The sequence below is a fragment of the Diadema setosum genome, chromosome 11 (genome assembly GCF_964275005.1).
Source record: "Diadema setosum chromosome 11, eeDiaSeto1, whole genome shotgun sequence".
Taxonomy (NCBI): domain Eukaryota; kingdom Metazoa; phylum Echinodermata; class Echinoidea; order Diadematoida; family Diadematidae; genus Diadema; species Diadema setosum.
In genome coordinates this window covers 37,558,892-37,573,171 of record NC_092695.1, presented here as the reverse complement: position 1 = coordinate 37,573,171, position 14,280 = coordinate 37,558,892, and the positions used below count along the sequence as shown (strand labels likewise).

The following is a 14,280-nucleotide window of genomic DNA, read 5'->3' as shown; positions in this document are numbered from 1 at the left end:
TTGTGTATTACATCGTCATCCAAAAGATTAAATTTACACTACACCTAATTACGAGTACAGTTCTTTGCGTGACATTACAGTTCTCTGTGTGATAACAAGTATAGGAGGCATGCTGGACTGAAGAGGTCTAATAATTGCTTGGAACCGTTTACCAAAAAATGGAAACAAGGAACAAGCTAATTATACAACTTCAGAAAACAACTCGGGATGATTTTGTAACAATTCATTGAGAATACGATTCGCATGTAGCATTTAAAAAATCATAATGCTTCATACTGACTTTGGTTTGGTTGTGCTGGGTACCTGCAAATTTCTAGGCGGGGAGGTTGGGGTTATTAGCAAGAGAAGGACTGAATGCATGTGTTTATTTTGCGACATCTGTGTGTATCAAATGATATTTTCTTTCACCGTCTATGACCTTTTTTTTCTTTTTTTTTAAATCAGGCATCGTTTATCATATTTATTCAGTGGTATCAATTTTGTTGCTTTAAGTAATCATACCTGTGGTATACACAGGCCTGTAATGAATGCAGCTCAATATGAATGACTGCATTTGTAATCCATTCGGAAAAAAGAAAGTGGAAAAAGGTTTTCCCAAAGATATGTTAGTGTTATCTCTTTGGGTTTTTCTTACCAAGCAAGTCATTTTGCGGGCACCACTTCACGAGTTTGGTGTTCGCTCCCAGTAGAACGCCCGAAGGCATGGGCTCATGCGTCCGCCAGATAACCGTCTGGGGTATTGCAGCAAGGGCTCGCGAAAGCTTGGTGAGGTCAGCTATCTGAATTCCAGATCTAGCGCCCGCACTTGTGTCTTTGATGCCAAGGGTTACGAGCACGACGCCCTCACCCGTCGGTGATATCAGTTCTACCCACTCCTATTATAACACGTGAAAAAACAGTAGTAACTGACGGAGAACTATAAAGAACGTCAATGATCAGGGAGAAAATGGAATGAAAAATCTTGCTTAAAGCCGTATATAGTGACATTAATAGGGGTTCATTTCAATAGTTCTCAGATATAATTATTAAAATTTTGTATAGAATATTCCGAATGCATATTTTCTTTTTTTCTACATACTGTTTGATAAGTAATGATACTAGTCTGTAAAGATGAAGTGTATGCATTTGTTAATACTTTCTTTATTTCATATGTCATACGTGTATTTACAAGTGCACACAAGAATGAAATCCTGTTTGTTTAAAACGAGTTCATACTTTAGAAAAATGCTCTTTCCAGAGGATTTTCTTGATTTCAAAGGTTTGGTGCCTGTTGCGGTGTTATTCTTTACTGACGTCATGTACAAAATTCAGCTTTAGAAGAAAAAGAAAACATCAAAGAGGCAAGAGAAAAAAAAAGGATTCTAGGATAAGGAGATATCATGGGACATTGTTCCTTACACAATTTGATAATGTAATTTGACACACTGTTCTTTTGGAGTACTGAGTGTAAACGCAAGTACAAAATAAGTCTTGTAGACTTGGTCTTGAGGTGCACCTATTACATCTGGAGCTGCTTGCTCTCACCAAAGTTTACTACAATGAACATAATTTACAAAAATAAGTATATTAATTGTATATTCAAATTAACTAAAAGAACAGTTTGAAGTAAAGGAAATGGAAGAGGTCTGCTAAAATGTAAAAACCTAATTCCTCAAAGCCACCAACGTAAGCAAGTGGGACAAAGGTTGCAAGCTAACTGGGTTGATTACAAATCATTAAAGTTGAACAGAAGAATCAGGCATGGGGTGTAATGAATGACCGCATCTGACTTCTGAATAAGACAGGAATGAGGGTGATGAGAGAAATAGAGTAAGGTCAATGATAATTGGTGACAACCTCCATACTGAGATCGACAAACACTGAACTGAAATATATCAAACCAGAACTGAAAAGGAGTTTAAAAAAAAAGAACACACAAATTTCATCTTGAACGTCTATACAGTACTACTGTATTCTAGGCATGGGCGTAAATCCCGGGGGGGATGGGGGGATATATCCCCCCTGAAATGGAGGAGGGGGGGATGGCCTGTACAATCATCCCCCCCTGAATTTTGAGAAAAAAAATGGAGGAAGCAGAAATGTGATTGTAACAATTTTGACATAATTATTGCATGACGTTTGTACGCCGGCCTTCAGACAGGTAACATAGCTGAACAGTATTCTATCTTGTAGGAAAATGTATACATAATTTTCTCAAGCGCTCGCTCGCTTCGCTCGCTCGCGAAGAAAGTAACATCGACATACAGTCACTGTAAGGTATGGCTCAGACGTTGACAACGTCAAATAGTATAGAGGCCTACATGTAAACATGCTATGACGCGAGTAACTGGGGACCATCTGCAAAATATGTACGAAAACAAACAAACAATAACAAAAACTATATCGTCATACTAGTAATTGAACCCCCTCCATTTCCTGAATGATTCCTGAGAAACGACAGTGACTGATTACTCACTCAGGATACATCCATGGGCATTCCCAGGGAAGATCAGGGGCGTCAAATCTATCTCGGGGGGGGGGGGGGGGCAAAGGGGCATTTGCCCCGCCCCTTTGGAAGTGTTTAGGCAGACATATCATTTATTCCCCAGGACAAATCTCGAACATTCTTAATGGAAAATTGTCCAAATATCCCCAGAACTATGCACCAGATCGTTGTATTGCAATCATAAGCATGCAAAAGCTCCGCTATACATGATCCATAAACTTTGTACACTTTTGACATTGACGTATATATCCCTAATTCATCAAAGAGTGTGCAGCAGATCTTTCACTTAACAAAAGCACCCTCATATGCAGAGGCGTCGATCGGGGGGGGGGATGGTTCTCCCATAAAAGTGGGACAAACAAAAGCGAAAAATATAGCTACAAACGGCAGTTTTTGAAGTGTAAAATATCAAAATTTTAAAGCTCGCTCGCTCCGCTCGCTCGCATTCAACCATAATGCCATTCTCCTGATGTTGCTGCCAGTGACTGACAGCATTTTTCGGCCGGTGCGCCCCCCTCAATATCCAAAGCGAAAAATATAGCTACGAATGGTAGTTTTGGGACTGTAAAATGTGAAAATTTTGAAGCTCGCTCGCATTCAATCATTATGCCATTCTCCTGATGTTGCTGCCAGTGATTGACAGCAGTTGCGCCCGGTGCGCCCCCTTATAATTTCCAAAGCGAAAAATATAGCTACGAACGGTAGTTTTGGGACTGTAAAATGTGAAAATTTTGAAGCTCGCTCGCTTCGCTCGCTCGCATTTAATCATTATGCCATTCTCCTGATGTTGCTGCCAGTAATTGCCAGCAGTTTTCACCAAGTGCGCTCCCCTTTATTTCCAAAGTGAAATAATACAGCCACAAACGGCAGTCTTTGGACTGTAAAATGTCAAAATTTTCAAGCTCGCTCGCTCCGCTCGCTCGCATTTAACCGCTATGCCATTCGCCTGATGTTGCTGCCAGTGATTGCCAGCAGTTGCGCCCGGTGCGGCTCCCCTTAATTTTTAAAGCGAAAAAGTATAGCTACAAACGGCAGTTTTTAGACTCTAAAATGTCAGAATTTTCAAGCTCGCTCGCTCCCGCTATGCCATTCTCCTGATTTTGCTGCCAGTGATTGACAGCAGTTGCGCCCGGTGCGGTCCCCTTAATTTCCAAAGCGAAAAATATAACTACGAACGGTAGTTTTTGGACTGTAAAAATGTGAAAATTTTGAAGCTCGCTCGCTTCGCTCGCTCGCATTTAATCATTATGCCATTCTCCTGATGTTGCTGCCAGTAATTGCCAGCAGTTTTCGCCCGGTTCGCCCCCTTTATTTCCCAAGCGAAAAAATACAGCCACAAAGGACAGTTTGGGGGACTGTAAAATATCAAAATTTTCAAGCTCACTCGCTTCGCTCGCTCGCATTTATTCGTTATGCTATTCTCCTGATGTTGCTGCCAGTAATTGCCGGCAGTTTTGCCCGGTGTGTCCCCCTTAATTTCCAAAGCAAAAAAATAGCTCGCTCGCTCGCATTTAATCGCTATCAAATAGCGGCCATTCTCCTGATGTTGCTGCCAGTGATTGCACCCGGTGTGCCCCCCTTAATTTCCAAAGTGAAAATATAGCTACAAACGGCAGTTTTTGGACTGTAATGTCAAAACTTTCAAGCTCGCTCGCTCCGCTCGCTCGCATTTGACCGCTATGCCATTCTCCTGATGTTGCTGCCAGTGATTGACAGCAGTTGCGCCCGGTGCGGTCCCCCTTAATTTCCAAAGCGAAAAATATAACTACGAACGGTAGTTTTTGGACTGTAAAATGTGAAAATTTTGAAGCTCGCTCGCTTCGCTCGCTCGCATTTAAAGGAGACCTCCGGATGATTTTCAAATTTTTACATTTGAACATGTATAAATTAGTTATACTGGGTACAGAGTTTCAGGATTTATAATGATTGGGATGAAAAATAAGAATATTTTCGAAATTTCTAACAAATGGCAATGAACAAGGATGATGACATGGCAGCCTCACCATAAGAATGCATGAGATGTGGCTCAAGGAAGCAGAACAAAAGAAGAAGGCATGCATAGATTACACACAGGTGAGCTTGCAAGCATGCCGTATTGTAATGGAATGACACTGCTACATTTCTGAGATATGTGAGGCTCCTATGTCATCATCTTTGTTCAGTGTAATTTGTTTAAGGTTTTTGAAAGTACTGTTTCTCTGCTCAAGAACCACAATAAATTCTACAAATCTATACATGAAGCTGTTGATTTATGTACTACATGATGTGAAATTATGAAAATCGTCCGGAATGCCCCTTTAATCATTATGCCATTCTCCTGATGTTGCTGCCAGTAATTGCCAGCAGTTTTCGCCCGGTGCGCCCCCTTTATTTCCCAAGCGAAAAAATACAGCCACAAAGGACAGTTTGGGGGACTGTAAAATATCAAAATTTTCAAGCTCATTCGCTTCGCTCGCTCGCATTTATTCGTTATGCTATTCTCCTGATGTTGCTGCCAGTAATTGCCGGCAGTTTTGCCCGGTGTGTCTCCCTTAATTTCCAAAGCAAAAAAATACAGCCACAAACGGCAGTCTTTGGACTGTAAAATGTCAAAACTTTCAAGCTCGCTCGCTCCGCTCGCTCGCATTTGACCGCTATGCCATTCTCCTGATGTTGCTGCCAGTGATTGACAGCAGTTGCGCCCGGCGCGGCCCCCCTTAATTTCCAAAGCGAAAAATTATAGCGACAAACGGCAGTTTTTAGACTGTAGAATGTCAAAATTTTCAAGCTCGCTCGCATTTAATCGCTATCAAATAGCGGCCATTCTCCTGATGTTGCTGCCAGTGATTGCACCCGGTGTGCCCCCCTTAATTTCCAAAGTGAAAATATAGCTACAAACGGCAGTTTTTGGACTGTAAAATGTCAAAATTTTCAATGCAAAAAGATTTATGCCCCCCCCCCCGTTTGCTTCGCTCCCTCACATAACCGCGGCTCCTCCTATAGGTCAAATCCTGTCTACGCCGGTGATATGCCCCATTATTTAGTAGGCCTTCACAGTGATGTCGCACAGGCGGAGCAAGAGCTGAAATACCACGATTTAGTCTTTCAATAATATACTGTGAATATTTCATTTTTTTATTTTTCTTTTAAGAAAAGAAAATAAATTTTTCACCAAAAGTGTGCACCAGATCGCTGAATTTCAGGTCTGAAAATGCAAAATCTTCCTCGTGTGGGAGAGGGATACCCCCCCCCCCACACACCCTCCCCCCGTTCGGTCGCTCCGCTCCCTCTCACAGATATTTAAAAAACAAAAAAAAAAATGTCTTCATACTTTTAAGGTCTGATTTTCCGCCGAAAGTCATCTGACAAGCAAAAAAAAAAAAAGCAACAAGAACAAAAAGTCTTCATATTTTTGCTGCCACTTTCCTCCCACTTTATATTTCATGCAAAAGAGTGGGACATCCGGTCCCTGTAAAGTGTGTGTGTGTGTATGTGGGGGGGGGGGGGCACCAAGCTTCTCCCCCCCCCCCCCCCGGTCCGGTTATGGGCTTGTAATTGTGGTGATGGTGACCATCCCCCCCCCCCCCCCACTCCTCAGTACGGATTTACGCCGTTGATTCTAGGTCGTTCAAGTGATCACCAGTGAACAAGAGACCAATGAAGACTCATCCGGCTTATACCCTGTGTTTATTTCTAACAAGCGTTTTTATATACCTGTAAAACTATTCTGATAAATCAGATCGAACTCTTCTCTCATCAGAGACCCGTTTCCGTTTGCTTAATCATCTTGCTTGACTAAATTTGCTTGTTCTTCTGAGAAAGAGTTGATATAATCAGCTATTAAGATAATAATATTTCCCTTGGTTTTGATTTACAGGTGTTGAAACTATTGAAAGTATGATATAGACATTAATCGCAGACTAACCTCATCCAGCGGCTTTGGCTCTCGAGTCGTCAGTCCGCCCACTGCCACGGCGTTCGGAGCCAGTGGAAAGGGAAAGTCTATAGCGAAGTCAGAATTGATTAAGACTAGCTGAGCGTTTGAAATCACACGATTGATGGGCACTCGAATTTCGTATTTAAAGTTGAAGAGAAATAGATAAACGTCATTCGCTATGAACAGTGAAAGATCTTTGTAAAAGGAGGAAATTGTGTTGAAAACGCGTTGGCGAAAGTTCATCTTGTGCGATAGACCGGATGAAATCTCTGGAAAATAGGCGGTGGTATCGGGCGCCCCCACGCGGCGGGAGAGGGAAGGTTCGATACCCCTGGGGACAACGAGAATGTACGGGACGTCAAGTACGCCGGCGAGCAAAATAGAGCAGCCCTTGTGCGCGTCGACGATCAGGAGGTCGTAGCGCGCTCCTTGGTTTCTTTGGGTGAGTACGTGGTCGAGTAAGTAGCTGCACATCGTAAGACTACCGGCTATTGTCTGCTGGTGTCTGGTCATCAAAACACCGGAGACAGAGGTCTGACTATGAAGACAACGTCGAGACGGTGATCGGCATGGATCCTTTTTAACAAAGGTCGTCGTGCTATCAGCAAAGACATCGAACTTGAGGTGGGAATACGCAATGTCGTTTTTTAGCTCCTCGTAATGGTGGTCGCTGACAAGGGCGGTAACACAGTGCCCGTTTTCCACTAATCCGCGAGCCAGCGCAGACAGCAAAGAAAAGTCGCCATCAGCTTGCTTTTCGGAGTACATCAAAATTTTCGCTCCCGAAGAATGAACGACATAATTCAACCATACAAAAATCATCACCTTCGCTCCAAGATACGACATTGTTGATCCTCTCATTGTCGCCTTCCTCTCCGCTTTATCAAAATGTCTGCCTATTGCACGAAACAACATGAGCAAGAGCTTTCCTGAATTAGGCCTACAGGTATCCCACCAGCACGTTTTAATGTCATCGGAATTTTTAAGAGGCTGGGCCCGGAATATGCCAGCAACTATACCAAACATGTCTACCAAGTATAAGAAGAGAGTGTACTTTACACACTGTTAAAATAAAAAAAAAAAAAAATCTTGGCGATCTGAGTTACTTCTGCGCACGGCAATGAATATCACTCTTCCCTCTCTCTCCCAATAGATCAGTCGTTAAACGCTAGACAAAACAACTCCGCATTAAGCATTTATGCGGGTTACTTGTAACATATCGTTAATCATCTCTTATATCGTCAACATTTGCATCTATTTTTTCTTGATAAAGAGAAAGAGAGGGGAAAAGAAAGTGAAAGATGGCTGGAATAAAGCGGCTTACATTCCGTTCTTTGCTTGTCAATAACTTTGTTAATGATCTGACAAGTTTAAAGACATTATTTGTTTTGTTTTGTTTTGTTTTGTTTTATTCTGTTCTTTCTCTCTTTTGTTCTGTTCAGTAAATATTGTCGAACTCTTGTATTTTGTTGACATTGTTGAAGCGCTTTGAATCTGTTTAGAAAAAGCGTTGATTATGAACATTGATTATTTTCACTTTCAGACAACTCCTCTCGTCTAAATTAATTTTTGATATTTAACGCAATTGCCTTGCATGCTTTGTTTTGCCTAGTCTCAGGAGATGATTTCATTTGGAAAGAAGTAAATCCGTCCCTTCTAACCCCTCAACCGTAATAAAAATGAATTAAAAACAATAGAAAACTGCTGATGACAACATCCAATGCTGATCAAGAGAAAAGTGAAAGAGATACTCACTCCAAGACTTAACAACCAGCTGCACAAAAATAATTCACGTTATCGAACTCTAGCATTATGCAGTGGGCACAGTATGATGAGGGAGATGTGCTTCTCTCTATTCACACTTCCCTGGTATCATCATGAGGTTGTTACAACTGTTCTAGTTGCAACTGATCGACCAATTGACCTACATCGACGTAAAGAAGCACTGAATTAATTAGTGTTTTAGTAGTAGTCATGATAAAAGAAATCATGGGCGTACATGTACGTACTCGAGCAGGATTCGAACTTACGACCTCTTGATCTCCGGACAGGCGTCAACTCCACTAGACCACCGAGCTTCCGTCCGACAGCAAGTGTTGATTCTCATCCTTGTGGCATGAAGCGGGTACTGTGTAATTTGAATAATCATAGGCGGAAGCTCGGTGGTCTAGTGGAAATGACGCCTGTCCAGAGATCAGGAGGTTGTAGGTTCGAATCCTGCTCGAGTATGTAGGCCCATGATTTCTTTTATCATGGCTACACTAAAACACTGATCAATTTAGTGCTTATTTACATCGCTATAGGGCAATTTGTCAATCAGTCACATTGAAAACATCTCAACGGAAGAATTTCATGAATTTGAACTGTTCTATCAACTGTCGGAGAAAGGCAGCCGTGTGGCAAAATTCCCTACCTAGCAAATGCCCAATCAGAAATTTAAAAATCATTCTTCTCGGTGAATCTGATGGGATATACAGAATGACAATGCCAAAAAAAAAAAAAGCTCCCGTCTTCGCTCATATAAGAGACCTTATTTAGCTGCACAAGTCACCCGTTCACGACCTTTAAGAATTACCTTGCTAGATTTTGTGGGATGTTTGCATATTATAATGTTCATTTGAGTATGTGAGCGTGTGTGTATGTTGAATTTTAACTTCAGATGACGATGCATTTTTATAGAACATCTCGTGTGACTTTTAGACCTGCATGAATAGCCTAACCTTCAACCCGCCCCTTAATCAAACTTAGCTCGAGTCTTAGCTTGAGTATAAAACAAACCACAATTTTTAGCCCCTCCAGCCCCACCCTCTCCCCTGAAACAACAACAGCAACAAGAACGGCAACGTCACATGGTTGATAATGTATTCTCACGTCAAATTTGGGAGTAATTTACCGGATTGTTAAATTGATCTCAGTGATATCTCTTGATGTAAAGTATCTTTTTAATCTTGAGGGTGTTTAGTGATTGACATCCGCAATTTTATCAAGTCTCCTGATATCGAGGCAGTGAATTCGATATCATTACTATTCATTGTCATTGTTTCAATTATCCTCGCAGGACGTTATAACTTCAATTATGGACACTTCAATTATGGAATTTTGGCGTGGGGAAATGCAATTCACTCATTACTAGATTCCCTTCTCCGTATTCAAAAGCGTGCAATAAGAATCATAAACCACGCCGGATATTTTGCCCATACCAATTGTTTTTTCCATCAAAACAGAATTCTGAAAATTTCAGACTTATTCTATTATAATCTCGGAATTTTCATGTATAAACTAACAACTAATGAATTACCATCTGTTTTTATCCACATGTTCAAAAGGAATCGTTCTATCCACTGTTATCCCACTCGCCAGAGTGACGCCTATCACCTTCCCCGTACTCGCACTATTTTTGCAAAGAAGACAACTATATTTACTGGACCCAGATATTGGAATGATCTCCCTCTAGATATCACTTTTCCTTATTTTTATTCACCTTCAAACGCAAATTAAAACAGTTATTACTTAGTGGATACACACTACCAAGCCTTTAGCAACCTTTATATGCTCCCAGTCTTTTGTCCTTGTCCGCAGCACCAAGTTACGTAAGTGATTTCATGGTACCGATACATCTTTAAATAATACAGCATTTTTGTTATTCAAACACTGCGAGATTTGTACGCAGTCTGGTTTGTGCGATATCTATGTGGTTCATTAATTTATTACTCATCTATTTTTTTGTACTGGTGTAATTTTAGTTGGTCAAGACAAACATATCCGTTCTCCGTGTAAAATTATATGCCTATGAACTCGGGAACCTACAGTTTTACAAGCTTTAAAGCTTTTATGTAGGCCCCATCATATTTCTTACACTTACTAGTGACATTTTCATACGATGTGACCATGTACATTTGTGTCAAGTATATTTTCTTTTTCTTTTTCTTCTACAATCAAAAGACATGATTGTATATATTTTGTACTATTGTTTTGTTGTCAATAATTTTGTAATGTCATCATTGAGAAAATGGAAATATGAAATAAATTTGAACTGAATTTGAACTGAATTTGAACTATGACTTACCAGTATACTTATTGGAATTGCAAACAGGATCTTTCTCAAACTAAGCTCACCCCTCATCCTCATGATTTCATTCGATGCACCGATCCCTTTAAGGTGCCCTTTTATATCGTGATTCAAACATGTAATGTTGCTACTCCCATGACTGGTTAAAAGGACATTCCGGACGATTTTCATAATTTCACATCATGTAGTACATAAATCAACAACTCCATGTATAGATTCGTGGAATTTCTTGTGGTCTTTGAGCAGAGAAACCAGTAAATTGAAAATCTTAAACAAATTACACTGAACAGTGTTGATGACATCAGAGCCTCATATATTTCCGAAATGTAGCAGTGCAATTCCATTACAATACCACTTGCTCAACAAGTCCACCTGTGAAGAATCTATGCATGCCTTTTTCTTTTGTTCTGCTTCCTTGAACCCCAACTCATATATTCTTATGGTGAGGCTGCCATGTCATCATCCTTGTTCATTGCAATTTGTTATAAATTTTGAAAACATTCTCATTCCTCATCCCAATCACTGTAAATTCTGAAACTCTGTACTCAGTTTAACTGATTTACAGTTCTTCAAATGTAAAAGTCTGAAAATCATCCGGAGGTCCCATTTAAGTCAAGGTCACACCACATCCCTCACAACATTTATGACTAGACATAACCATGGAGTATGATGTAAAGCACACATACATTTATACAACAAATACAACACACACAAACACACACACACACACACACACACACACACACACACACATACACACATACACACACACAAACACGAGGGAAAAGTATCTCCTGTGCAAATTCTCGGAAAGCCTTCCACACCCATGGTAATATGGAATCTTCTCCATGTTAATTCAATTTCGAGCAGAAGAGATAAAAAGAGAACCAGTAATTATTCACGGTCACGACAACGACTCGGGGAAAAGACTAACAGCTTATACGTGTCTTCACAAAACAATGATTTTGGTGCCCATATCATGTAATCCTAAAGTGACACTATTTGACGAGACAATGACATCGGTTTCAGCTCTAGTTGTTTTTTTTTTTATCTTAAGAAACATGTATATTTTTGTTAAATGAGAGATCTGACGATTCAAACGTTCCCCTTTAGTCATCTCTATAGTATAACTCGATAAAAAAAGAATAGAATTCCTTTCTTTTTTTTTGTCAATTCATTGCCAACATATGTTTTTTTTTTATATAATTGCCTTCCTATTCGTGTTCTAACAAGAAGCTGCATAATAGTCATGTCCGTGTTATTGTTACTTGATATTGTTGAAACTTTGCTTATTTACATTTGTGTTTTTATATTCATTTCATATATTACCGTGATATGCATTATAAATCAGCCTGTGGGCTACTATTTTGCATGTTTATTAATCAATAAATCATTAATGAATCAATCAGAAGGGGCAGAGAAAATTGTTACTGAATATCACTGACTTTTTTTTTTATTATCACATTATTGCTCCACAGAACAAGCACAAGAAAATAAAAATCAACCACCAAGGCATCTATTTGTCACGCTACAGCTTTGTCAAGGTCCAATGGATCTTTTCGACAGCAATTTCTAATTTCTAAAAGGATGTAATTCAATTATCCTCATAATTAAGCATGACATTCCCTATTAACACTTATATAAGAATACTTTGCAGTACCACAAACATCAACGACTGGCTCTATAGTAGCATAAGCATTTTGAAAGACCGCTTGATAGCATAGCGCATTCGCATTATATTCAATTCAAGAAGTCTTCAGACCCAGAGATCAGAAGAGTTTATTCAGGAATTTTTAAATCAAGTCATCCACCTTACTAGCCGATTGATATATTGAAACAAAGTCCATAATATATAGGGCCTACATATATTTCTTGACGACATATCAATACATTCATCATTACAAGATCCTTCATATAGTTCAACCATACTGCTTTTTTTTTTTTAGAAATTCACTGAAAAGAATAAGTACAGATTACTGCAATGACCATTCGCCAACTCCTCTATGTTTAATCCAAGCAAGAAGTGCAAGAATGTGGTTTACGATCACCGGGTTTAAGTCTTTGCCTCCTAGTCCTTTATGCATCATATTTCCAGGAGCATTTGGGAATCTGAAACTCTTTCTGTTAATAAGGATATTAACTTTGGTGATGATCTGGGGATGTCGATCAATGCTTGCTTATTATCTTATACTAATGTAGAGTTGTTGTTGTTGTTGTTGTTGTTGTTGTTGTTGTTGTTGTTGTTGTTTTTACGCAGAGTACGGGGGGGGGGAGAAAAAAGACTGAGAAAAAAAAAAACCTGACCCTAAACCTTTGATCAAACTGTATGGTAATTTTCACCTAAGCAGTTTTAATTCATGAAATGTAACCTAGCAAGCATCATCTAGATTATCGTACTGTTAGTCTCTTCTAAGTCAACCCCACACAGGTCAAAAAATTTACTAAACTGAAGAAAATTCTACCCCGGATAGATGTAAAAACGTGTGTTCATTCTTTTGTGTAAGTCGAAATTCACGTTCGTCGACAGATTTGATTCAGACTTCTTCATCAGCTTGGTCCAATTCAGAATGTTAGTGGCACTATGTTGATCTTCAAATTACTTCGGAGCATCACTGGAGTGGGCGATTAATCAAAAAGATGGGGTGTTAGATTGTGTCAGTAAATACATAATTATATTGGAAATATGATAATGTTATCTCGGAGGTACGGAGTTATAAAACACATATATGGGACAGACCGTCTACACTGCATGGTCTATACTATAGCAACTATCTGACCTGCTACCTGCTAACTTCAAATAGAGAAATATTTGAAATGTCCATAACTTTCACCCAAGCATGGGTTGAAGCCCAAGCATGGGTTAATTTCCTTCTTGACACACAGTGCCACAGATAAGAGACATGTATGTATGTCATAAATAAAGCAATTATAATTATCACAACTAGTTATTGCGCATCGTTAAGTATATTACGTTCTACTACTACTCTGCGCATGTCAATTGATGATTTCCTTTAAGAGTTTCCTGGAAAAAAAACACGTGATTACTAATGCCATCATTATTGAGAAACAATAAGGTCATTGGCATTGGTATCGTTGTTGTTTTAGTATGTTTATAATACTCCAATGACAACACTAGATTTCCTATTCTAACAACAACGAAAATACGTTTAGCTGAACACTACCAAGAGACGGTTAGTATCAGGTCTCAGAATATCGAAGCTGAAACCGTCATGTCACTCTCTTTCTCTGCGCGATAGAATACTGAGTAAGTACACACTCTTTTCTTTACATTACATAAAGTTTAACAACTACAATTCAGGACTAATATTTTATCCCTATCATAGCAAAGTCATTTTCGATGAAAGGCAGTAATTGTACACAACACACATTCGGACGAATTGGGTCAAATACTGGCAAAACGATAAGATCATTGCGACATTTCTGATGTCAATTAATCATTGCATGGGTGTACAGTCTTGTAGGTGAGTCAGAATACCGGTCTTGGTCATGAGTAACTCGTTACTCATGACGTCATGACGACGTCATGAGTAACGATGTTCCCCTAGTGAGCGCAAAGTCACAGACTTCATCGACTATCTTTGGGGATTAGTCACTCACAGTGTGGCTAAAGTGTCTGTGACATTGAATGCATAAGCAGGAGTTGATTAAAAAGAATCACTTTAAGCGATAAGAGGACGATTAACTGATGAATAAAACAGAACTATACCACGACGTCAAATAACTGCTTTGCAGTGTTTGAAAATCACTCAATTTAAACAAGAAATTATTCGAAGGCTGCCGCTACCATCT

At 39.6% G+C, this 14,280-nt stretch overlaps 2 protein-coding genes across 2 annotated transcripts in view; one reads left to right on the top strand and one right to left on the bottom strand.

Annotated features, from left to right (window-relative positions):
• LOC140235475 (UDP-glucuronosyltransferase 2C1-like) overlaps positions 1–7,247 on the bottom strand; it is a 214,040-nt gene extending 206,793 nt beyond the window's left edge. Inside the window, exons 1-2 of the mRNA XM_072315503.1 lie at positions 6,390–7,247; positions 758–875 (exon numbers count right to left, since the gene is read on the bottom strand). Coding sequence (XP_072171604.1) covers positions 758–875; positions 6,390–7,247 — 976 coding nt within the window. The remainder of the gene's footprint in view (positions 1–757; positions 876–6,389) is intronic.
• LOC140235513 (microsomal glutathione S-transferase 2-like) overlaps positions 1–14,280 on the top strand; it is a 245,675-nt gene that overhangs the window by 154,090 nt on the left and 77,305 nt on the right. The gene's annotated exons all lie outside the window — the stretch shown is intronic.